This window comes from Neophocaena asiaeorientalis, unplaced genomic scaffold (genome assembly GCF_003031525.2).
Source record: "Neophocaena asiaeorientalis asiaeorientalis breed wild unplaced genomic scaffold, Neophocaena_asiaeorientalis_V1.1 scaffold648, whole genome shotgun sequence".
NCBI lineage: Eukaryota > Metazoa > Chordata > Mammalia > Artiodactyla > Phocoenidae > Neophocaena > Neophocaena asiaeorientalis.
The window spans coordinates 2036328-2060279 of record NW_020172781.1 but is presented as its reverse complement, the minus strand read 5'-3'; the positions used below and the strand labels follow the sequence as shown (position 1 = coordinate 2060279).

The 23952-nt window shown below is 53.2% G+C and overlaps 2 protein-coding genes across 3 annotated transcripts in view; one reads left to right on the top strand and one right to left on the bottom strand.

Moving 5' to 3' along the window:
* Window positions 1-1713: 1713 nt before the first annotated feature.
* On the bottom strand, window positions 1714-7004 carry RITA1 (RBPJ interacting and tubulin associated 1). Of its 2 annotated transcripts, none has more exons than XM_024741446.1 (4): window positions 6868-7004; window positions 6044-6183; window positions 5263-5628; window positions 1714-2771 (listed from the first exon to the last, which is right to left on the bottom strand). In XM_024741446.1, exons 3-4 carry the CDS (start codon window positions 5571-5573, stop codon window positions 2264-2266), a joined length of 819 nt encoding a protein of 272 aa, XP_024597214.1. In that variant the 5' UTR covers window positions 5574-5628; window positions 6044-6183; window positions 6868-7004; the 3' UTR covers window positions 1714-2263. The 2 variants fall into 2 exon arrangements, with proteins under 2 accessions (XP_024597214.1, XP_024597213.1); XM_024741445.1 differs by lacking the exon at window positions 6868-7004 and adding an exon at window positions 6357-6604.
* The window catches only part of DDX54 (DEAD-box helicase 54), a 19982-nt gene continuing 2903 nt past the window's right edge, over window positions 6874-23952 (top strand). Inside the window, exons 1-18 of the mRNA XM_024741444.1 lie at window positions 6874-7084; window positions 9751-9880; window positions 12306-12376; window positions 12969-13157; window positions 13278-13327; window positions 14429-14470; window positions 14596-14691; window positions 15379-15500; window positions 15610-15671; window positions 15749-15880; window positions 17042-17252; window positions 19419-19553; window positions 20556-20786; window positions 20873-20946; window positions 21549-21752; window positions 22886-23028; window positions 23117-23230; window positions 23841-23945. Coding sequence (XP_024597212.1) covers window positions 6911-7084; window positions 9751-9880; window positions 12306-12376; window positions 12969-13157; window positions 13278-13327; window positions 14429-14470; window positions 14596-14691; window positions 15379-15500; window positions 15610-15671; window positions 15749-15880; window positions 17042-17252; window positions 19419-19553; window positions 20556-20786; window positions 20873-20946; window positions 21549-21752; window positions 22886-23028; window positions 23117-23230; window positions 23841-23945 — 2285 coding nt within the window. The 5' untranslated portion in view covers window positions 6874-6910. The remainder of the gene's footprint in view (window positions 7085-9750; window positions 9881-12305; window positions 12377-12968; window positions 13158-13277; window positions 13328-14428; window positions 14471-14595; window positions 14692-15378; window positions 15501-15609; window positions 15672-15748; window positions 15881-17041; window positions 17253-19418; window positions 19554-20555; window positions 20787-20872; window positions 20947-21548; window positions 21753-22885; window positions 23029-23116; window positions 23231-23840; window positions 23946-23952) is intronic.

The window sequence follows — 23952 nt, the reverse complement described above, 5'->3', positions numbered from 1 at the left end:
CAGCCTACAAATAAACTTCACTTTACCCAGGGCCATTGGGTGCGTGTCCATGCTGCAGGTGCCGTTTCCACGAGGGGAACACACAGGCTGGGTGTCAGCACGTAACCATTCCTTCCTTTAGCCTCGGTGGGAAGCCAGACCTTGGGCTGCATCTCCCTCGGTCCCAGCCCAGAAGCTGCCATGACTGCGATGGACACATCACCCACCAGGACAGCTGGGTGTGGGTCACAGCTGCCCACAGGGGAGGGCGGGGCAGGCAGAGAACTCCAGGAGGAAGAGGGAGGGTTTCAGGCTGCACTCTGCCCCTGCTCTGGATATCAATTTGCCCACAACTTCTCCCTGGTTTAGCACCGTGAAAGCTCAGGGGTCCTGAGGTCATAAACCAGCAACCTCACATTAGCCTTATTCGGTGTCCAGGTAGTTGAAGAATATATTTTTTAATTCACTACTGGCGTTTTTTTTTGTCTTTATTGAATTTGTTACAATACTGCTTCTGTTTTATGTTTTGGTTCTTTGGCCGTGAGGCATGTGGGATCTTAGCTCCCTGGCTAGGGATCCAACCCGCACTCCCTGCACTGGAAGGCAAAGTCTTAAGCACTGGACCACCAGGGAAATCCCCACTGCCGGCATTTAAAAAATCAGAGGCTACTGCTTAAAAATGCCTTTTCTGGAAAAATCTCATCATCCAGATAGCCCGGGCCTGCGTGTCTTCTAAAGGCGAGGAGTGCCCCCTTTGGGTGGCAGACAGGTTGTCCCAGTCGCCACCACTCCCAACTGTCTTCCAGCCATCATGGCCTCAGCGTCAGTCACCCCTTATCATCATACTTGGGCGGTTGCTTCCCTTTTTTAGTACAGTTTGGAGGAAAGAGGTATTTGTGGCCAATGTCTACTAAAACATAGGGGCAAGGGATAAACGCAAATGAGCGCTGAATGTTTCAAGTAAAACTGAGGAGGGAGGGAACTAATTCTTTGCGAGAGTTCTAGGAAATTTAAACACCCTACATGTTTAAAATGCTGTCTGTGCCAAGAGCATGGCTCGCTTGCGTCCCTCACGGGGCACCGGAGCCGTGTAGGCGTCTGAATGTGCGCCCCTGGTCCTAGGCACTGTTGGTCCCTCCCAGACTGTTCCCCGGGAGTGTCTGCTCTTCCCTTCCCCAAAGGTGGAGGCACAGAACCAAAGATATGGTTTCCAGCTGGCCTCTCTGGAATCCTGGTGCTTCCTGGAGGTGCAATCCACCAGGATGCTGGGATTCTGGGTGCAGCTCAGAACAAAGGCTTTGCTGTTCTTCCTGAGGGGCCTGACCCAGGATGGTGCGGGGCAGGAGGCAGGCGGGCGCTGACCACTTAGGCTTTCTTCCCGAGTGCTCTCCAGGTGCCATGTGGAACTTTCTGGTCTTCTTGGACCCCTCAAAGTCCAAGCAAATCCTAGTCACTGTGGGTTTTTTTTTTTTTTTTACAGTAGGAAATGTATATCATATATATATATATATACATATGATTTCAAAACAACTATAGCCCATATTCTGAGCTCAGGAAGAATCAGCTAACCCCCCAATTAGTGGTATTAGCTAGAAACCAACACAGGAGGATTAGTTGCTCACCTGCCACTGTCATGATTGCTATGTTATTTACCTTTGTTATTTAAATCAACTCAGGCCTAACACTGGCCTTTATCCTAAGGAAAAAATTAGCCAAAACTCACGGCTTCGATGAGCTGATATATTTAATACATGAAAATAAATACATGACTATTAAAATTTTAAATGTCCACCCACATATCACCTTGTGTTCCCTGCTGGTCCACATACTGTGCCTGGGAAAATTCCTGAGGCGTCCAGACTCAGCTGGAAACTCATCCTGAGCAGAAGCTTGGCTTGAAGGGAGGGAGAAGGAACCCTCCGGGTTGGCGATCATACCATTTATTCACACTTGGTGGCGAGACAATGTTGTGGGTGTGATGGAGTGGGGGGACCCTCCCGGGGGACACCCCTGGGTTGGCACTGATATGCCGTGTGGCTATGACAGAACTTGAAACAGGGATCTCCAGAGGCGGCCCTCATATCCACACCAGCGGCAAAAACAGGGAGCAACCAGAGGTTGTCAGAAGAAAGGGCGGCACTGCCCACCCTCACTCTGTCTGTCCCCAGGAGTGCTTTGCCAATGCCTGGTGGTCTCCCCAAAGGCCCGCCCACCAGTGCCATCCTCTGAAACTCTGCCCTTTGCTGTGACCCCATGGGCAAACCTGCAGAAAAGACCAAGAAATTCATTTCCAAGGTGGCTTTGGTTTCTGGATGGCTCCGCCTCGTCGGGGGGTAACTGGCGCTGAAACACTGACTGAATGAGCCCTGGGAGTCACCAGGGGGCTCCGGAAGGTCACTCCTGATGGGGAAGGTCTGGGATCTCGAGGCCCATTTGTGCAGGGGGTACTGGTGGGTGGGTGACTCGTGCTGGGGACATTAAGGTGGGTGAGGGAATAAGAACGCTCCCGCCTCGGAGGGCGTGGAGAGTCTAACCCATCCACGGACAACCTCCGGGAATCTGCCACCACCCTGCGCTCTGTCTTTGAAGGACTAGCTGGGTGAATGGCTCGCACTGGAGTCTCCCTGGGGCGGGGTGAGTGGCTGCCCCTAGGGGTAGCTGGGGGTGTCCAGAAGAGGGCATGGAGCTTTGCAGCCTCCCCCTTCGCCATCCACGAAGCCTCCCAGCCGGCGCCCTCAGGTCGGGAGCCAAAGAGCGACTCATCGCAGTAAGAAGGAGTGTGGCCAATCAGTCTGGCAAGGGAAGAGAAACAGTGAGCTGGGGAAACAAACCCTATAAACCTTGCCCACCCCCACCCCCACCCCCTGCCAGGCAGCTGCAGCAGCAGAGGGTTGCCTACAGGTCCCAGAAGTCCCTGTCTCCCAGCCTGGCACCTGCAGCGAGGCCACAGCCCTCATGTACCACTACCCCCATCTCTGCTATTTTTCCCCTGCCAAGTATCCAGTCCCCCTGCATCCTGACCCACCCCACCCCCACTCACAGGCCAGTTTGCATATCCCGTCCTCCTGACCACACTGATTGGCTCAGGAATAACCACATGACCCATTCTGCACAATAAGGGCCTGCCTTAGGACCTTTGCAGAAACTACTAGGAGAGAAATGTTTTTCTTCCACCTAGCCCTGAAGAGCTGGCAGGATATAAGGGCTAAACGCCGGTGGCCATCTCACCTGGGATGTGTAGGGGAAAGCTGCACTAAAACAGAGACAAAATCCTAAGAACGTTTTGAGCCCCTGTTATATGAGCCCCAAATGCCCTTTTTCTGCAGAAGCCAGTTTGCGTAAGTCTTTTGTCACTTGCAACCAAGAGTCCTGATTAATATAACCTTAGTCTTTATAGCTTTCACTTTTTCTCTTAACCCACCACTTTTCCCTTTTTGTAGTGGCCTCGTCAGCCGAACCCTCTGCAGTCATGTGGCCCTTCCAACTATATTTGAAATTGCACGGCCCAGCACCTGGCATGTAGAGGGTTCTCAGTTTGAACTTCTGTGGTCTGGCCTCATCACCAGAGCAGCTTTTAAAATTTTTGCATATTTACTCAGGGCTTTTCATGTGTAGGTCCAGGACTCAGCATGTCACTCGTCTGTCATCTCATTTCTCACAACACCCACAAGGAGGGCGATATAATCCCATTGTACAGACAAGAAAACTGAGGCATAGGGAGGGTAAAAAGGAGGGTACAGACAAGATTCAAATCCAGCGCCCTGCTCAAAGACCCAAGCTCTTGATCACTAAGTCAGACTTAAGTGCCTTCTAGGCCTCTCACCTTTAATTAGGTTCATTCAGCAAATTTTTTTTTATTAGTCCCACAAATATTCATGGCGTACCTATGAGGTGTCAGGTCCACGGTTTTTGGCCAGGACTAAAAGTGCTTCCATTCCCAAACTGCAAGTCTTTGAAAAGTCACTTGATTTAGCTGTTCAAAACCATACCTGGTTGATACCTATGTCTGTCTGGTACCAAAGTTGCTGCTCAATAGCATCTCTCTTACGTACCTTCTAACTTGACACCCTCTACTTGTCAGCGTCCAGCATAAAATTCCATCCTCCAGGAGAGCATGGGGTTGGCTGTTATCTCCCTTGTTTAGGAAACCATACTTCTGTTCATACAGCCTACGCTGACACCAGCGTTTTCAGCCACGTTGTAACTGTCAGTACTGCTAATGTCAACCTGAGCCTGCCTTGTGGTCCACGGCAATTGTCAGGCGGACACGATAATAATGGGGACTTGCTTTTATCTCTTGAATTTTATCTACTTAAATAAACACTATCCCCATTCTCAACTAATACATGTGCCTCTTGGCTCAGAATGGATCCTAAATATGATTGGCTAGTTATTATGGACTGAATTGCATCCTCCCAAAATTCATGCTGAATTTTAAAGAGGTAATTAAGGTTAAATGAGGCCATAAAGGTGAGGTCCTAATCCAATAGGATTTGTGTCCTTATAAGAAGAGGAAGAGGCACCAGGAGTGTACACGCTCACAGAGAAAAGCCTATGTGAGTTCCCAGTGAATAGGTGGCCATCTGCAACCCAAGGATAGGTAGCCTTCAGGAGAAAGCAGCCCTGCTGGCGTCTTGACCTTGGACTTCAAGCCTCCAGAACTGTGAAAAAATAAATTTCTGTTGTTTAAGCCCCCCAGTCTATGGTATTTTGTTATAACAACCCTGATTGACTAATATACTAGTCTTCCATGTTTTAGTTCAAGACACTGATGACAATAAGTAAGATAGAGCCCTCCAGGCTGATATTAATCGAAATAATCCAAATAATCTAACTGGAACCTACAATAACCACTGGCATTAGATCCTGTTTTTCTAAATTGTTCGTGAAAATGCAGCAAGAACCATTTTCAAAATGACTTGCTGAAGTTTGGAATCATCACATTTATGTCATTTCATGGATCAACCAAACTAATAATTTCATGCAAATTGCTGTGTGATCTTGGGCAAATCACCTGATCCCTCTGGGCCTCAGAAGCCCATTCTAAGACATTTGGGGATGGGTATTCCACCATCACAACCATTATCACTACCATTTACTGAGAGCTTCCTAAGTGTCAGGTTACCGTGCCCAGCACTGTACATGTCTCATCCCATTTAACCCTGTCAATAACCCCATTAGGTCCCACCTTCCACTGTGAGGAAACTGTGGCTCAGAGAGGTCAAAGTGCTTGCCCAAAGTCACGCGGCATGTGAACAACAGGGCATCTCCCCATCCTGTTACCTGTATTTGTTCTTCTTCCTTGGTGCGAGGGTCAGGGTCTTGTCCCTGGAGGAGGTAGTCTCACAGCTCCCATTGGCCCCTGAGGCCTGTGATGCCCCTGTACCCACTCCTCTGGTTCTGTTGGCCTTCCCCATCCACGGTGGGTCAAAGACTGGTGGTGTGGGCTGGGTGCCTGCAGGACTGCCAAACAAAGTCTCATCCACGTATGACGGCCTAACCTTGACCCGGCAGCTGCCCCGGCAGCGGTGCTGAACGTGGAGGGTCTGCATCCCACTGATGGCCAGCTCCACTGGGGTCTTCACGCTGTTCATGGTACTGGGTGACAGCAGGTGTGCTCTGCCTGCCAGTCCCTGCTTCCAGGTCTCCCTATGAAAAGTGGTCACGGTGGCAACCATCTGTCATCAGCAAAGACTGGCAATCTCTTAAGTCCCCGTCCCCAGGGCAAAAAGGTCATGTTCTCCCTCAACCAGTCCTCCTCAAAGGGGAGCTGCCAATCCCAGGGGACATTTCGGAAAACTGACTCTTTTTGAGTTGTTGTAATGACGGGGAGAAGGGTGCTACTGGCAAATATTTAGTGAGTAAGTATGCATTCCTAGCATACAGTGTGTACTCAGTAGATATTTATAGACTGCTAAGGGGGTGAAGAATAGATTGGGCCTGTGCCTACTTTAGCACCAACCAGAAGACAAACTATGGTGGCGGGGGGCAGACAGGGCAGGCTCCTATATCCTGTACGTATCTATGGGGCAGGAATAATAACCTGCATAGATCCCATGCCTACCTCCTGCAAAGATCTCTACAAGTATTCTCATTTAATCTTCTCAGCAGTCCTGTGAGGTAGCTTCCATTATGTCCATTCTACAGATGACAAAACTGAGGCTCCAAAGGATGAAGTCACAAGTGTAAGTCCCACCTATAAAGCTAAAACAGTGGAAATAGAATGTGAACCTGATAGGAGTCTAGAGCTTGTGTACTTAACCATTCTACTACTGGGGGATTACACCCAGCCCGCCAACTGCCCCACATTCACCGATCCCCAAGTCAATGTCCCGGCTGATGTTCGAGGTGCCCGCATTCTGGAGCTATTTTCCTACCTGAGCATCTTGGCTGGCTGACGTCGGCGGCCACCCACAGCGCCCCCTCCCCCCAGTCCAGGCCTGGACTCCTTTGCGGGGACGCTTGGGCACCTGTGGAGCGCGGTACATCCGAGATCTGCAGCTCTGAATCCCGGGAGCACGCGACCCCTGACAGCTCAGGCCGCCCCCAGCCCCCGCCCGGGGGACCGCGCGGGCCGACCCTTCCCGGGAAACCCAGCCCTAGCTAGGTGTGCTCTACGCGCGCATCAAACAGCAACCCGCGAGCGGTAAGGCGGGGCGGGGCGGCCAGAACCATTCCCTCCCGGGGGGGGGGCGATTAGGTCACCCTGTTCCGGACGCCCCCGGAGCTCCCCAAAGCCTCGGAGAGGGGTCTCCCGCGCCAATGAGGAGAGTGTGTGCGTATGTGTGTATGCATGCCAAGCCTCCGGAGGCTCCAGAAGGTGAGGGAACGCAGCCTGGGGCGCGTACAGGCGCCCCCCCCACGCCCTGCAGCACCGTTGGTACGTACCCGCAAACTCCGCCCCCTCCCGGTTCCCTGCGCCCCGGCCCGCATGGCTGCCGGAACGCGTCCGGCGGCCGCACCGCGGTCCCGAGCTGCCATGGCCCAGTGGAGGAAGAAGAAGGGGCTCCGGAAGCGCCGGGGCGCGGCCTCTCAGTCCCGCAGCAGCGACTCGGAGGACGGCGAGTTTGAGATTCAGGCAGAAGATGACGCCCGGGCCCAGAAGGTAGTAGCGCTGGGCTTGGACATACGTCAGAGCCCGAGTCCCGGCTCCGCACAGCGTCCCGCGGCTTCAGTTTTCCCAGCTGGGGAGTGGTCACGGCTGAGGGTGGGGAGAGGTCGGCTGGCCGGGGGTCGGGGCAGGACCTCCGGCCTGAGCACGTGTTTCGGTGTCCGACACGCCCAGGGTCCTGACGTCCCGAGCCTCTGTGCTACGGAGGCTGGGGCCTGCGGGCCTTCCGGCCTTCCGGGCCGGCTCTTGGTCTCGCGCTTCTCATTGGCTACTTCCTGGCCAGGGGCGGGTCCCGGTTCCCATTCGTCTAATGAAAAGTGCGGGTGATGAAGATCAGACTTTGAGAGGGGGATTCTTGGGAGGATGAATTAAGAGAAGGCTGCACCTCTTGGCTTGAGATAGTGACGCCCCCAAACCTCTGGGAAACTAATAAGTTAAACTTGTGTTTGTAGATAGCTTACAGTGTGCTCTCCTCCGTGCTAAGAGCTTTACAAGCCTTATCATTTAATCCCCACACCAGCCCTGTGAGCTATGTAGTCACACTCATTTTCCAGAGGAGGAAACAGAAGCCTGGAGGGGTGAAGGAACTTGACCAAGACCTCACAGCTTGTGAGTGGGAGAGCCAGGATTCAAATCCCGGACTGTATGGTTCCAGGCCCTGTGTTATTTCCACTACTGAATGCCAACTGTATGCAAATGAGGGGGGTCAGGTATGAGCACCAAGGGGGCAAAAGAGTTGTAGCCCATTATTTCTCACAGCCTTGTGCTTAGCGGGTACCTGGCACAGAGAAGACTCTGGGTAAGTAGATGAATGAGTGGGGCTTTATATGAAGAGAGAGGTCTACACTCCTCTGAGGCAGGGACCAGATGGGGACCTTATTCCACACCATCCGAGTCTCACACAGTAGGTGCTCTGTAAATATGGACCAAGGCACAGCCCTGTGTTCAAGTTCAACCCAACCTTGTACTGGCTGTGGGACATGGGAGAAGTTGCTTAACCTCTCTGTGCCTCAGTTTCCACACGTGTAGAAAGCTGTTGATTATGTATGCCTCAAAAACTGTGGAAAGGATGGAATGACAGTGTTCACACATTCTACTCTACAGTAAATATTGCTGGGGCACCAGTGTGTTCCAGGCACTTTGTTATCATGTGTCTAGAATGGGGGTTGGCAAGGTTGGCAAGCTTTTCCTGTAAAGGACCAGATGGTAAATATTTTGGCTTTGCAGGGCCACATAAGGTCGCTGTCTTCTTTGTTTGACTTTTTACAATCTTTTAAAATTTAAAAACCATTCTTATCTCACAGACTGTACGAGACAGGTGCAGCTCTGACCTAGAGGGTTGGTGGAGGACCATAGAGGGTCTCATAGGAAAGAATATAGACTCCGAAGCCAGGGTTCAAATCCCTTGCTGGCCGTGTGACTTTGGCAGGTCACTTCAGCTCTTGTGCTTCAGTTTCCGTCTCTGTAAGAGGCACTAAGTAATAGCACCTACTTCACAGGGTTGTTGTAAGGATTAACTGGGTTAATTTATTTTTTAAATTATTTTATTTTGTTTTATTTTGGCTGCATTGGGTCTTTGCAGCTGCGTGCGTGCTTTCTGTAGTTGTGGCGAGCAGGGGCTACTCTCTGTTGCAGTGCGCGGACTTCTCATTGCAGTGGCTTCTCTTGTTGCGGAGCACGGGCCCTAGGCGTATGGGCTTCAGTAGTTGTGCCTCGCGGGCTCAGTAGTTGTGCCTCACGGGCTCTAGAGTGTAGGTTCAGTAGCTGTGGGGCATGGGCTCAGTTGCTCCGCGGCACGTGGGATCTTCCCGGACCAGGGCTCAAACCTGTGTCCCCTGCATTGGCAGGCAGGTTCTTAACCACTGCGCCACCAGGGAAGCCCTAAGTGGGTTAATTTATATGAATGCTTAGCACAGCACCTGGCTTATAGTAAGTGCCAGGTAAGTTTTAGCCATTATTATGAATTAGTGCTTTTATAAATGTTATTTCTGAGAAGAAAGGGACAGCGCTGTAGTCCAAGAAGACTCCCCAGAGGCGGTGTCTGAGTTTGATTTAGCTGTGCTAGAACAAGTGGGTGGCAGAGACGCGGACAGGAATGAGAGAGACCAGAGCTGGGGAGGGATGATGGATCAGAAAGGGGATTGGGGAGAGGGGAGCTGGGCAGATTGGAAGAGTCTAGTATCTCACACATAGTAGATGCTTTGATTGGCTCCCTAAAGTTTTGAGGGCTTTGAATGACAGGCCAGGATGATAATTATGATACCACCACCTGGGCACAGTTCTAAGCTTTACACGCACCCATTTAGTCTTCACAGCATGCTATGAGGCATACGCTCTCGTCATCCCCATTTTCCCAATGTGGGAACGCAGGCTCTGGGAGACGAAGTCCCTGGTCTGAGGTCTCACAGCTGGAAGTGACAGAGTTGGGATTGAAACGCAGGCCGTCTGTCTGCAGAGCCAGCTCTCTGACCTTGTGCCCTGTCCTGGTCCGGTCAAAGGAGAGCCCTTTAGCAGAGAAGTCATGTGATCTGGCAGGAGTGTCATCACCTTGCATGGGGCAGCGTGAGGGGCGGGCACTGGCAACAGGACAGCCCCCTTCCCTGCCCCGAGTGGACTCACTCGACCTGGAATGATGCTGCCTCTCTGTTGCTCCCTCCCAGCTGGGACCCGGCAGACCCCTACCCACCTTCCCCACCTCGGAATGCACCTCGGACGTGGAGCCGGACACACGGGAGATGGTACGAGCCCAGAACAAGAAGAAGAAGAAGTCGGGAGGCTTCCAGTCCATGGGTGGGTGAGCCAGGCATCCGGGGACTTTGTGTGTGGGGAGCAGTGGGGGGTTATGGCCTTCCGTACTCTGCTCTGGACCCAACACTGTGATGGGTTTGGGGGGTTGGAGGCAACAGATAGTCTCCAAGCCATTCACGGCCTTCTCGTGGGGGCAACGGGCCTGACACGATGAGAGAACAGTTAGGGCCGGACTCAGGGCGATGCTGGTGCAGGAACAGGCTCAGATGTCTGGGGATTGAGCGGCGTGACAGAGCCGCATTTCAGAGCCGAGGGTAAGACATGAGATAGTTGGGTGCTGTTGGTACACCTGGCCAGCCGGAAGGAAAGCCGGACTCTTTACATATCAGTAGCATCTGGAGCGAAGATTGAAACATCACGGTGGATAGTTGTATAACCTGAAAGGAAAAGAAGCCTAAGTGTGACCTGAGCACTGTTTTATTTGACTTTTTTTCTATTTAGATGTGTGTATGCCAAAAAAACACTGTAGACTTCAGTAAACACTGTACCAGGAATATATTTGCAACTATGGGACAAAGGGCTGATAACCCTAATATACGAAAAGCTTTTACAAATCAAGAAGAAAAAGACAGACACCCGATAGAGAACTGGGCAAAGAAAATAGCTCACAAAAGGAATCTAGACAGCCAAATGTGCTAAAATTCATCAAAATCAAAGGAAAAAGCCAAAACATCTACATGTGGCTATTTTTGGCCTTTCTGAATCTCTAAGATGAAGGATTGACCAAAAAGCAGCTGAAACCATGGTGCTTTCCTGTCTCCAGGCCTCCCACTGTCCTCCCATCTCCACAAGCCCAGGTCACATGGAGGCTCCAAAGGCCACCTTCTCCCCCTCTCAGTACCACGTGCTTCAGCTGTCACACCCGTGCCCGCACCCATCACAGGCCCTTGTCACTTAAGATCCTTTTCTTCCTCTTTCCTTCCTTCCTTCTTTCTTCCTTCCTTCCTTACCTCCCTCCCTCACTCCCTCCCTTCCCCCTCCCTCCCTCCCTTCCTTCCTTTCTTTCTTTCAACTTTTTTTTTCTTTTGGCCACGCTGCACGGCATGTGGGATCTTAGTTCCCCGCCGAGGGATCGAACCCGTGCCCCCTGCAGTGGAAGCATGGAGCCCTAACCACTGGACCACCGGGGACTTTCCGATACCCTTTTCTTTTAATTATGAAAAATTTCAAGCATATAAAAATTAGAAAACAGTGAGTCTCCACATACCCATCACCAGCTTCAGCAGTTTTAACCACTGGTGTTGTTTTATCCACACCCTACCCACTCATGGCCACCATCCCAGAGGATTCTGAAGCGAATCCCAGGCATCCCCTCCTTCTATCCCGAAATACTTCCCACCTGCCTCCAAGAGAGCAGGACCCTCCTACACCTAAAACAAACGCAGTTCCTCAGTATAATCCAAAGTCCCATCAGCGTTCAGACTCCCATTGTCTCATGACATTAAGAGCTTTCAAATCACAGGAATAAAGACGCAGACGTAGAGAATGTGGCAGGCGGACTCTCAACCACTGCGCCACCAGGGAAGCCCAGGCTTTTTTTTTTAATGTAAACTTTTGACTTGAATATAACATACTGACAAAAAATGCACAAATCATAAGTGTCCAGCTGAATGAAGTTTTACAAAGTGAATGCACTTGTGTAACCACTATCCAGATCAAGATAAAGAGCATTACCAGCACCCCAGAGTTCCCGTGGCCCTTCCAGTTATTACTGTCCATCAAATGTAACCACTAGTTCAACTTCTGTCACCATAGATTTGTTTTGCCTATATTTGTAACTTTACATAAAATGACTCATTCAGTATGTGACAATTTACGTGTCGCGTGTCTCTTTCAAAATAAGGTTTGTGAAATCTAACCATGTTATTAGCTTTTTCGAACTGTTCAGTTTCATTGATGTATAATATTTCATTTTATGAACATACCACAATTATTTCTCAACACAGTGAATGGAAGTTCCAGGTGCTAATACCTAAAATTGTGATCTTTTTTCCTTTTAGCTGTTTTGCTGAGCGCATAGGGGTAGCTCATTGTGGTTTTCATTTGTATTGATAGTTCTCTAGTGACTAATGATGTTGACCAGCTTTTCATATACTTATTAGCCATTTATACAGCTTCCTTTGTCAAATGCTTATTAAGGTGGGTTGTTTTTGGTTTGTTTTGTCCATTAAAATTGTTATGTCAGTGAAAAAAAAAAGCTTTCAAATCAGAATCCAAATGTGGTTCATACCCCACAATCAGTAGATTTGTTTTCTAAGTCTCAGTTAACCGATCAGCTTTGCTCTATCACTTTTCTTTTTTTCTTGCTATTTATTTGTTGATGAAACTGTCATTTGTCCTGTGTAGTTTTCTGTCATGTGTCCTAGGGGCTCCTCTAGCCCCCTGGCCATTCCCATGTCTTTCCCAGGCTTGAGCTACCCAGTGTTCAAAGGCATCATGAAGAAGGGCTACAAGGTGCCAACACCCATCCAGAGGAAGGTACGGGGCGGGGAAGCTGATGCGGGTCGGGAGGTGGGGATGGCCAACCTGGCCCTCCTGCCTGGCCTCTTGACCTCCACCCCTTGTCCCATCTGTCATCCCCTCTTACTCTGGCCGAAGCCCCACGAGCCTGCCCATTTCACAGGTGGAGAAAGTCGGGCACGGCAGAGCAGAGGTTCGACCCTGTGCCTCTTTGCCACTTAAGCTGCCCACTGCTGAGTCCCTGCCCGGGCAACTCGCAGGCACCCCATCATCACCTGGGTCTCATCTTTGTTGTCCTCAGACATTTAGCCAAGAGGGAGATAACGTTTCTCTGGGATCCTGAGGAGGGTGACTAGATGGGGAGATAGAGTCTGGCTTAACCTGAAGAAGGTTGTTCCAACAGTAGAAAGAGTTGGGAGTAACAGGCTGCTCATCCCCGGAGGTGTGCAAACAGGCTTTAGCAAGAGTGGGATCAGGGCTGGGGGACAGGCCCCATCCCTTTCGCTGAGATGCTCTGGTTTGCCCACTCCCTGCAGACTTGAAGCTCTGGATCATGTGGTGCTTGGGTACAGGAGCTGACCCCTCCCCTCCCCCGCTCATTCCCCTGCAGACCATCCCAGTGATCCTGGATGGCAAGGATGTGGTAGCCATGGCCCGGACAGGCAGTGGCAAGACGGCCTGCTTCCTCATCCCCATGTTTGAGAGGCTCAAGACCCGCAGCGCCCAGACCGGGGCCCGCGCCCTCATCCTCTCACCCACCCGAGAGCTGGCCCTGCAGACCATGAAGTTCACCAAGGAGGTATGTCCGGGCGCAGGGACAGGGTGGCTGGGCTGAGCTGGGACCAGTCAGTGAGGCCCAAGTGGGCTGAGTCAGCTACCATCGTTGGCTCTCAATCTCTCTCTTTGTTTCTCTCCACAGCTGGGCAAGTTCACTGGCCTCAAGACTGCCCTGATACTGGGCGGGGACAAGTAAGAGCCCCCTCGTGCCCTGTGCAGTAGTCCCCCAAAGCAAACGTGCCCCGTGCCTCCCCATCAGATGGACTGAGCTTGCGCTGCTCATTAATAACAGCAACTTCTCTGCACATTCTTAAAGCACCAACAAGGGGAAATACACAGTAAAATACCGAAAGGAATTTCACACACAAAACTCTGACACAGGTTCTGATGCTTCTAAAAGAGAGCTGGTAGTGCACTGGGTCACCCAAATGGGTCACTTAGTTGTGTATGTTTTAATATACTTGATTTGGGGCTATTTAAAGTGGAATGCACACAGATGGAGGATGTTTGTAATAGCTCAAATCTGCAGAATACTATATTTTTCCTGATGTGCTTGCCCCATCCTCCTAAGGTAGCAGGCACCACACCTGTTTTACAGATGAGCTAACTGAGGAAGTGATGGGCTCAGAGAGCCGCACAGTGGTCTGGTAGTAGAGCTAAGATTAGAATCCCTGCGCCCCGCCCCACAGTTTCTCCCTCAAAGTGCAGCCCCTTCCTCATTCTTTTCTCAGAATGTCACTGTCACTAGTCACTTTTGATTCTCACTGAGAGTGTTTTGCTTTTCAGTGCTCTTTTGCCTACATTATAACTTATTATCTCTATTGTTGTGACTGTCAGAAATACCTCCATAAGCTGGACCTGGCCCAGAATTCTGACTCCTCGTTCCTACAGGTGTCCCAGGGGTGTTTTCAGAGGAGAACTAAAGTTAGGGATGTGTGCTCAAACTGTTTGGGAACAAGGACACAGATCCAGGAAACCTGATTCTAGGTGGAGCTGGCAGTTCCAGGGTTAGTTGCTAGGTGGTGCTGTGGGTCAAAGTTATGAACAGAGTGAATGAGATGGGTTCCATGGCTGAGCCTATCTTTGGAGAACTTTGTTGTTATCAGTCCTTTTGTGTGTTTGAACTTGTAGTTCTTGTCAGGGCAGTGTTTTTGCCTAGTAGCTCAGCAATAGCTTTTCCCCATTTCTGAGCCTGGGGTCAAGGTGTGGGACTCAGCTGAGCATTTGAAGATGGGAAGGGAGAGAAACAAAAGAGACCTGTTCTATCAAGCTAACACCTCTTCTTCTTCCTAGGATGGAAGACCAATTTGCAGCCCTGCACGAAAATCCCGACATGTGAGTGTGTGGATTGGGGATGATGCTCTGGGGTCCCTTCCCAGATGGCCAGGGTCTGGGGAGTGAGAGGAGGGCTCTGCTGGTGCCCTGGCCCTGGGTGACCTGGCCTGCACAATCACTTCCAGAATCATTGCTACCCCTGGGCGCTTGGTGCATGTGGCTGTGGAGATGAACCTAAAGCTGCAGAGCGTGGAATATGTGGTATTTGATGAGGCTGACAGGTAAGGCTGCAGGTGCATCCCCGGGCACTTGTGTCAGGGTTGGCCAGGAGGAAGGGCTCTGCCAGAAGAGACCTATGCAGTCGAGATCAAAGCAGCATTTCCCCAAAGAGGGCCACAGACTGTAGGCAGTGCCAGAGCTGATGGGGCTCCCTGGACCAACAGTTTTTTTCTTTTGTATTACTTTTAGGAATACTGAAAAGAATAGTAAAAGAACAAACACGTGATTTGAAAGAGATAAAAAATAGCACAAAGTTGAAAGCAGAGACTGGAGCCAGACAGGTGGGATCAAATCCCAGCTCTATGAACTTGGGTAAATCCCTGAGGGTCTGCGGGCCTCGGTGGCCTCACCTACAAAGTGGGGATAAAATAGCATGTACCTCACAGGGCTGCTGTGAGGACTAAAGGGGTTGATATTTTATAAAGTGCTTAGAACCATGCCTGGCCCAGAGTGAGGGCTGCTGTCATTTATTTCAACATGAATTTGTAAGAAACATAACTGAGACCAGACCTAAGATTTCAAGGTCATTATTGCTTAGGATGAGGTTGTTGAATAGCGAAAAAGTGAGCTGAGTTTAGGAAGCACCTGTCCATGTAACAGAAAGTGTGATGGGGGCAAGGATGACAGGTTTGGAACTCATTGGAATGGAAGCCCCTCTCCTGACCCTGTACTGCCCTCTGCCCTCCCAGGCTCTTTGAAATGGGGTTTGCAGAGCAGCTGCAGGAAATCATTGCCCGCCTCCCTGGGGGCCACCAGACTGTCCTGTTCTCTGCCACGCTGCCCAAGCTGCTGGTGGAGTTCGCCCGGGCTGGTGAGGGAGCCACAGGAGTGGGGCTGGGGGCTGGGACGCGTGTCGGCGCCTGGGAGGGGCTTGTCCCTCAGCGACTCCCCCTCCCATCCTCCTCTCTTGCCCACTTCAGGCCTCATGGAGCCCGTGCTCATCCGGCTAGACGTGGACTCCAAACTCAACGAACAGCTCAAGGTGAGGCTCCACCCGTGCCCCTTCCCGGCCCATGGCCTGGACCCCGTGAGCCAACCGAGTGACCCTTCTCCCTGCAGACCTCCTTCTTCCTCGTGCGGGAGGATGCCAAGGCTGCTGTGCTGCTCCACCTGCTGCGCAGCCTGGTGCGGCCCCAGGACCAGACAGTGGTATTTGTGGCCACCAAGCACCACGCGGAGTATCTCAGTGAGGTGAGCTGGGGGAGGCCCGCAGCTGCCCCGGGCCTGGGGACCAGCACGGACTGCATCACCACCTCCGAGCTGCGGTTCCATGCTCAGCCATCAGAGGGCAGCACCAGAGCAGGGCTGAGGCCTGGCCAGCACGCTGTGCTTTTTTATTCTGTTAAGTTCTTCTTATAAAAAATTTCAGACATGTAGCAAAGTCAGAAAACAGCATAATGAGCTCTCAGGTACTCAGTTATCAACTCACATCCAGTCTTGATTCACCTAATATTCCCCGTTCCATGCAGGGTATTTTGAAGTGTATCCCAGCCGTCCTGTCATTTTTCTGTAGATATTTAGTGTCCCATGTGTTTCACGTTTTTCAATTGAGGAATAGCCTGCATGCTGTGACCTGTGTAAAGTGCCCTGATCTTACATGAGCAGCTCGATGAGCTTTTCCACACGTGTATATCTGTGACCCTCCTGGGAAGAGGTCCACGAACCCCCAAGGCTGCCAGGGCCCCTCCTGAGTCAATGCGGCCGCCTTGGGTCAACCACACCTGAGTTCTGTTATCTGAGGACACAGTTCACTGGGTTTCACTTATATGACACACATTTACCGGTGCTTCCTCTGTGTAGCTGCTGGGGTCACTGATGAATAAAACCAAAGTAGTAGTTTTTAAAGAGCAGTTAACACTTTCACAGTGCTTCCTGTTTTCCGGGCCCTATTCTCAGCACTGTATGTGTATTGGCTCATTTAATTCTCATCACAAAGCTACAGAGAGGCAACTGTTATTCTCCCTGTTCTACCGACAAGGAAAGTGAAGGCACAGAGAGGTTAGGGAACTCGGGCAAGGTCACAAAGCCTGTTAGTGGCAGAGTCAGGATGAGACTTGTGTCTTGGGGTGGCACTTGCAGCCTCCCTGAGGGAGACCTCTGCACGTGCCATCTTTTTTTGACATTCAGACAACCCTGCAGAGGTGAGAGGTGATATGAGCCTCATTTACACTGATGAAGACCAAACCGAGGTCACCCAGCTGAGCTGGGGTTTATATTGAGGGCGCCCGACTCCAGAGCCCGTGGTCTTACTGCCATGTCGTGGCGCTCACTGCCACAGCCCAGCCTCCTGTCCTCTCCCCTGCCCGTCTCCTCCTCACCCCTTTCCCTCCCTCTGGTCTTCACTCTGGGCAGCTGCTGACGACCCAGCGGGTGAGCTGCGCCCACATCTACAGCGCCCTGGACCAGACGGCCCGCAAGATCAACCTGGCCAAGTTCATGCACGGCAAGTGCTCGGCCCTCATCGTGACTGACCTGGCAGCCCGGGGCCTGGACATCCCACTGTTGGACAACGTCATCAACTACAGCTTCCCCGCCAAGGGAAAGCTCTTCTTGCACCGCGTGGGTAAGGAGCCTGTGGCTGCACTGGGCACCGGGGGGGTCCCAGCGGGAGTTTAGGGCACAGGGCTCAACTCCTGCCACTGCAGGTGGGGAACTGAGGCCCAGGGAGGGCACCAGTAAATCGGAATCTCTGGGGACCGTGGCCCAGGCCCGCTCTAGCAGACAGCCCTAGACTCTAAGGAGGGGATGCTCCCGCTTTCTGGGTTCCCCAGGCTGGTGCTTATCTTTCCCATCAGGAACTTGATGATGCGGCCCCTCCTCCCCACAGTCGTCTCCCTACAGCTCGCTCTTTCTAGCTCCTCTCCTGGGAGCAGCCTTTAAACAGCATCCTGACCCCCCTCTGCCTCCCGCTTCATCAACTGCAGACAGTCTCCTGACTTCCGGCCTTGTCCCATCAGCCTGTCGGGCCCCACCTTCCCCTCAGCCCACCCAGGCCAGCTCACTCCATTTAATTTTTCAGTTATAAAAGTAAGACCCGCACGTAGTAGGAAAATTTGAAAGTGGAGCAAAGCACCGAGAAGGCAGGAAGTCACCCTCCCCTCACTGGTGATGTGACGGCCACAGGTGCTCACCCAGCACTCCTGGTGGGCCCTGGTCCACGTGTTCTACTTGCTCCACTTGTCTTCACAACAACCCTGTGCAGTGGGTATCAGCAGCGTCAGCTCCATTTTACAGATGAGGAAACCAAAGCAGGGAGGTTACGAACTGGTCAGGTGTCTCAGACGTAGCAAAGTGGGGCCACTGGCATTCTTTTCTTCAATTGTGGTGAAATATACATAACATACAATTACCATTTTTACCACTTACAGGTGTAAATTCAGTGGCGTTTAGTACATTCATACTAACGTGCAACCATCACCCAGCTTCCACCTCTAGAACATTTTCGTCTTAACAGACTGAAACCCTGGACCCGTTAAGCTCATTCCCTCTTCCACCTCCCCCAGCCCCTGGTAATCACCAGTCTACTTTCTTTGTCTTCTTTTAACTCATAAATGCGCGTGCCATGTTTATAAATACAAGTAAGTTAAATAAGTGCGTGTGAGAGAAGCATCTGGTGGGCAAGTTCCTTGGAATTGTTCTGCGTATGATTGAACATCGTCAAATGAGTAAATTCTGGCTGCCCACAGTGGGCTGGCCGTGGGCAGACCTTCGGGGTGCGAGGGAGGCCTCCACCTGGGTCTCCAGCCTCTTCTCCCTGTTGGCAGTTGCATGCTGTGCCCTCAATTCTGTTGCTTTGGGAGGGCTGGCCCTGCACATCCCTTGAGACGTCCTCGGAACCCCCAAAGGGAATTTCTTATGTGCCGCGTGACCAGCAGTGTGAATTGGACTACCGCAAACGAATCTTCCGAATGTGGTGACACTTGGTTTCTGCAAGATGCAGAAACAAGCCAAAGCGTAATGCTATTCATGGACTGACTTACCACAAAATTAGAATCACCCTAGACATTCTTCTTGCCTCTGTATACAGCATGCATGTTTTTCATTCACCATTTAAGCATCATTCTATAACAGGGGTCAGCAAATTGTTTCTGTAAAGGGCCAGATGGTAAATATTTTAGGCTTTGGAACCATTTAGTCTCTTAGAGATCTCAGCCCTGGGAGCATGAAAGCAGCCGCAGGCAATATGTGAATGAAGGAGCACAGCCGTGTGCCAATAAAACTTTATTTACACAGACAGGCTTGCGCGGGGCGGGGGCTGGATTTGGCCAGGGGCCACAGCTTGCAACTCCTTTCCTCAGCTGTGTAATTCCCACCATGTGGTCGTCAGCTAATTAACTAATCCTCTGTCCTTAAGTCTTTTAAGTGGTTTCCATTTGGGGGCTGTTCTGGGCAGAGCTGGAGTAGGTGTCCTGTGGGTGAATCTTTGCACCCTGGGTTATTTCTCTGGGTAAAAACCCCCCAAAGTGGGGATGCTGAAACTTGTGATACTGATAAAGAGCAGTGTCTTGCCTCTATTCCTGCTAACCTCCCAGAGCACCATGTGGGCTCACGTACTTTCAGGCAGGTAGCCCTGGTGACTGTCACTGCCTTGCCCTCTTTTGTAGCTGGGACACTGCTCAAGGAGGTGGGGCTGTGGCCTGGCTTGCACCTTTAGGGTCTGGCACGTGGGACTCGTGCTGGGCTGTGGGGTCCTTTGCCTTTGCTCCCGCTTGACTACCTTCTCCTGCAGGCCGTGTGGCCCGAGCTGGCCGAAGCGGCACGGCCTACTCCTTGGTGGCCCCAGATGAGGTCCCCTACCTACTGGACCTGCACCTGTTCCTGGGCCGTGCCCTGACCCTCGCCCATCCCCATGAGGAGCCCTCCGGTGAGTGGAGGCTGGGGAGGGGCTGGAGTCCCCCCTGGAGTTCATGGTATGGATGGGGGTTGGAGGTGGGCCAAGCTGTCCTGGCTTGGGAACTTGACCCCAGGGGAAGATCCCTGTTGTTTTTTTTTGAAAATTTATTTATTTTATTCATTTATTTTTGGCTGCATTGTGTCTTTGTTGCTGTGCATGCAGGCTTTCTCTAGTTGCAGCGAGCGGGGGCTACTCTTCGTTGCGGTGCACGGCCTTCTTATTGCAATGCGTGGCCTTCTTATTGCGGTGGCTTCTCTTGTTGCAGAGCATGGGCTCTAGGCGCGTGGGCTTCAGGAGTTGTGGCTCGCGGGTTCTGGAGCGCAGGCTCAGTGGTTGTGGCTCACGGGCTTAGTTGTTCCGCTGCATGTGGGATCTTCCTGGACCAGGGCTTGAACCCGTGCCCCCTGCATTGGCAGGCGGATTCTTTTATTTATTTATTTATTTATTTGCGGTACGCGGGCCTCTCACCGTTGTGGCCTCTCCCGCTGCGGAGCACAGGCTCTGGATGCATAGGCTCAGTGGCCATGGCTCATGGCCCAGCCGCTCTGCGGCACGTGGGATCTTCCTGGACCGGGGCACGAACCCGTGTCCCCTGCATCGGCAGGGGGGCTCTCAACCACTGCACCACCAGGGAAGCCCAAGATTCCTGTAATTTAAAGTCAGTAAAGAGCCAGATAGTAAATATCTTAGGCTCTGCAGATCACATGATCCACGGCAGCTCCTCACCCGTGCCCTTGTAGTGCAAAATTAGTCACAGACAACACAGAAATGAGTAGATGGGGCCATGTTCCATAAAACTGTACTTGTAAAAACAGTAGGAGCTGCTCGGTAAGTTATGGTTTCTGTTGTGGGGATTATTTTGTGATTCAGGACCCAGAGTGGGGCTGGGGAGGGGAGGTGGGGCCCTGGGCAGGTGGCTGGGCCGGAAGGCCTCTGACCAGGCCTCTGACCGAGCTCCTGGCGGGGAGGCAGGCGCGGGCGGCGGGGACGGCGTGCTGGGCCGGGTGCCGCAGGGCGTGGTGGACGATGAGGACTGCGGTCTACGGACCAGCCTGGAGACATCGCTGGAGCTTCGGGGCCTGGGCCGCGTGGCCGACAACGCCCAGCAGCAGTATGTGCGCTCACGGCCGGCGCCCTCACCCGAGTCCATCAGGAGGGCCAAGGAGCTGGACCTCTCGGGCCTGGGCCTGCACCCCCTCTTCAGTGAGTCCCTGTGTCGGGCGGGCGGGGGCTGGCGGCAGGCCCCGTGGAGCCCACTGCAGCTTCACGTGTCCCTCCGTCCCCCCCAGGCTCGTGCTTCCAGGAGGAGGAGCTGCAGCAGCTGCGGCTGGTGGACAGCATCAGGAACTACCGCTCCCGGGCGGTGAGTGCGGGGCCTCGGGGCTCCGGTTGAGCTCCTGACCTCCTGCAGGTCCCCAGCAGGGATTTTCTCAACCTGCGGCTCTGGCCGTGTCAGCACCTCTATAGCCACCCCTTGTTCTGGAACCATCCCTGCTGGTCCACAGCAGGTTTCCCACCCCTTCCACACAGTTGGGTAGACTGAGGCTCACAGAGGGCAATGACACACCCTAGGCTGTCAGAGGCCTGAGGAGCTGGCTTTCGATAGCCTCTCGTCTCCTCCTGATTCCCATCAGGAGCCCCATCTTGTGCCTCTGGGAGGTGCACCCAAAAGCAGGAAAGGCCTGCCAGCCAGCGCCAGGAAAAAGGGGCTGGAGCCTGTTGTGGTTAAGGGCACTGGTTTTGGAGCCAATGAACCTGGGTTGAAATCCCAAATCTGGCTTGTCCCAGCTGTGTGACCTTAGGCAGGCTACTCGCCTTCTCTGGGCCTCCCTTTGTAATTGTGAAAAGCAGGTAACTAGTGTAAGGGAATTGGGAGGAATGCTGGAGAGAGCACACCAAGCTGGGGAGGGTAGAGTTGGGGAAGAAGCGGCCAGTGGGTGAAGGCCTTGGGTGTCCCCTCCACAGACCATCTTTGAGATCAACGCTTCCAGCCGGGACCTGAGCAGCCAGGTGATGCGTGCCAAGCGGCAGAAGGATCGCAAATGCATCGCCAGCTTCCGGCAGAAGCGGCAGGAGCGGCAGGAGGGCCCGGCCGTCCCAGCCTCGAGCCTCCCAGCACCGCAGGAGCAGCAGCCTGAGAAGGAGGAGGCGGCAGGAGACAGTGTGGAGGTGCAGGCCCCACCCTGGGGACCCTGGAGTCTGGCCTGGGGCTGGGGGAGCAGTGGGTCAAGTCCCAGCAGCCCATGGGGCAGATCTCAGGGCTCTGAGCAGTCACTGGGGGTGGATGCAGTGATTCCAGTCCCATCTCCGACACTTGTGGAAATCAGTGACCCAGCCTCAGCCTCCCCATCTGTGGAATGGGGTCATAGTCTCGTCCACCATTCCTTGCCTGAAGCCCTGGGGGCCAGATGTGATTCGGGATTCAGAATCTTTACGGTGGGTCCACTGTGTATGATGTAACACCCTCAGCAGGGTCTGGGGTGTCACGGTCGTCAAATGCATCAGTTTCCACAGTGAGACCCACACCAAGAGGATGGACAAAGCCTCTTGTCAGCTCAGGTCAGCTTTTGCCACCAAGTGAATCTCAGGAAAGTTTGTTTTCAGAAAGTTGTGGACTAGGGCTTTGCAGCCAAGTGACTGTGGTACCCGCTCCTGGGTCCGCTGGGCAGATTCAGGATGGTACGTGGAGGATTCCCACAGGCCTAGGTAGCCCTGTCATTGTCATCATCATCGCCTTGCCTCAGCCTGGGGTCCGGCAGGTGGGAAGGGGCAGAGCCGGGACTGTTGGTGGCAGTGGGGGCATGACTCAGGCAGGGTCAGGCACTGGGTCTTCATGGCGAAAAGCAGGGCTGGGGGGCCAGAGTGTCCCGTTCGCCTGGTGGGTAGGGCCCTGGGCCTGCTCGTCTTATGTTTGATTTGGACAGAGGATACAGTAGGCAAAAAAATGCACTTGAAAACCCCTGGACTAGTCCATGTCATAGAGAGCAAGTCCAGACCCAGAGAGGGACAGGGCCTTGCCTTGGTCAGATGACCTGGGGGACCAAGCTGGGACTGGAGCGTGGTGGGTCTCATCCTAGTTGGCACCCTGCCCTCCCCCACTCCCACCTGTCCTGCCTCTGCTGGTGCTCGAGCCGGGGGTTGTCGTGCTGCACGTGCAGACGAGGAAACGGAGGGTCTCAATGGCAACACCAAGCTTTCAAAGTCCCAGCAGCCCCTGACCCTCAACCCTAGCTGGGCTGGTGGGTGGGGAGGCCAGTCCACTCCCTGGGGCCTACAGGTGACACTGGGCCCCGGTCCACCAGGACCTCTTCACAGAGGTCGTGGGCCGGAAGCGGCAGCAGCCAGGACCCGACCGAGGAGCCAAGAGGCGGCGGGAGGAGGCCCGGCAGCGGGACCAGGTGTTCTACATCCCCTACCGGCCCAAGGACTTCGACAGTGAGCGGGGGTGAGTGGCCGCTGGTCCCGGGTGGGGCAGGCGGGCCTGATGGGCCCCCCTCCCAACCCCATGGTATCTCCCCACCCTCCCTCTGCAGCCTGAGCATCGGTGGGGACGGGGGTGTCTTCGAGCAGCAGGTGGCTGGCGCTGTCTTGGACCTGATGGGGGACGAAGGCCAGAGCCTGACCAAGGGCCAGCAGCAGCTCAAGTGGTGAGTGAGCCAGTGGGCACACCTCTTCCATGCCCACCTGTCTGCCGCTTGGTCCCCACAAAAGGTGACCCCCTCCTATCCTGACTCCTGTTTGATCCCCTAGAGCAGGAATTATGACATCCTCACCCCTCATTTGGTCCTCAGCACAGATTATGACGCCCACCCTGTCCTGCCCCCATGTGGTCATACACAACAGGGATCTTGACCCCATCTGTCCTTTTGGGGGGCTAGTCTTGCTAGACAGGGGCTCATGACCCAGTTTGCCCATTTGGACTCTGGTTCTGGAGAAGTGATGTGGCTCAACCCAGGGTCACAGAGCCAGGATGCGGCCAGGTGGGGGTTGGGAACCCTCCAGGGTCCCTTGTCCCTGACCCAGGCCCCCAGGTTGGAGCTAATCCCCTGACTGCCACACTGCCTTTTGAGACCTGGGCTGCCAGGGAGTGGTGAGGAGGGCCAGGGAACGGGCCTTTATGGGGCACCTGCTGCCTGCCAGACGCCCGGCACGTTGCTTTCCTTGAATCCTCCAACAACCCAATGAGAGGGTCAGGGGGAAACAGGCCGGGAGGGGAAGCGGGCCACCTCCCTCCACACCTCCCAACTCTTCCCACAGGGATCGGAAGAAGAAGCGGTTTGTGAGACAGTCGGGACAGGAGGACAAGAAAAAGATCAAGACGGAGAGTGGCCGCTACATCAGCAGCTCCTACAAGAGGGACCTGTATCCT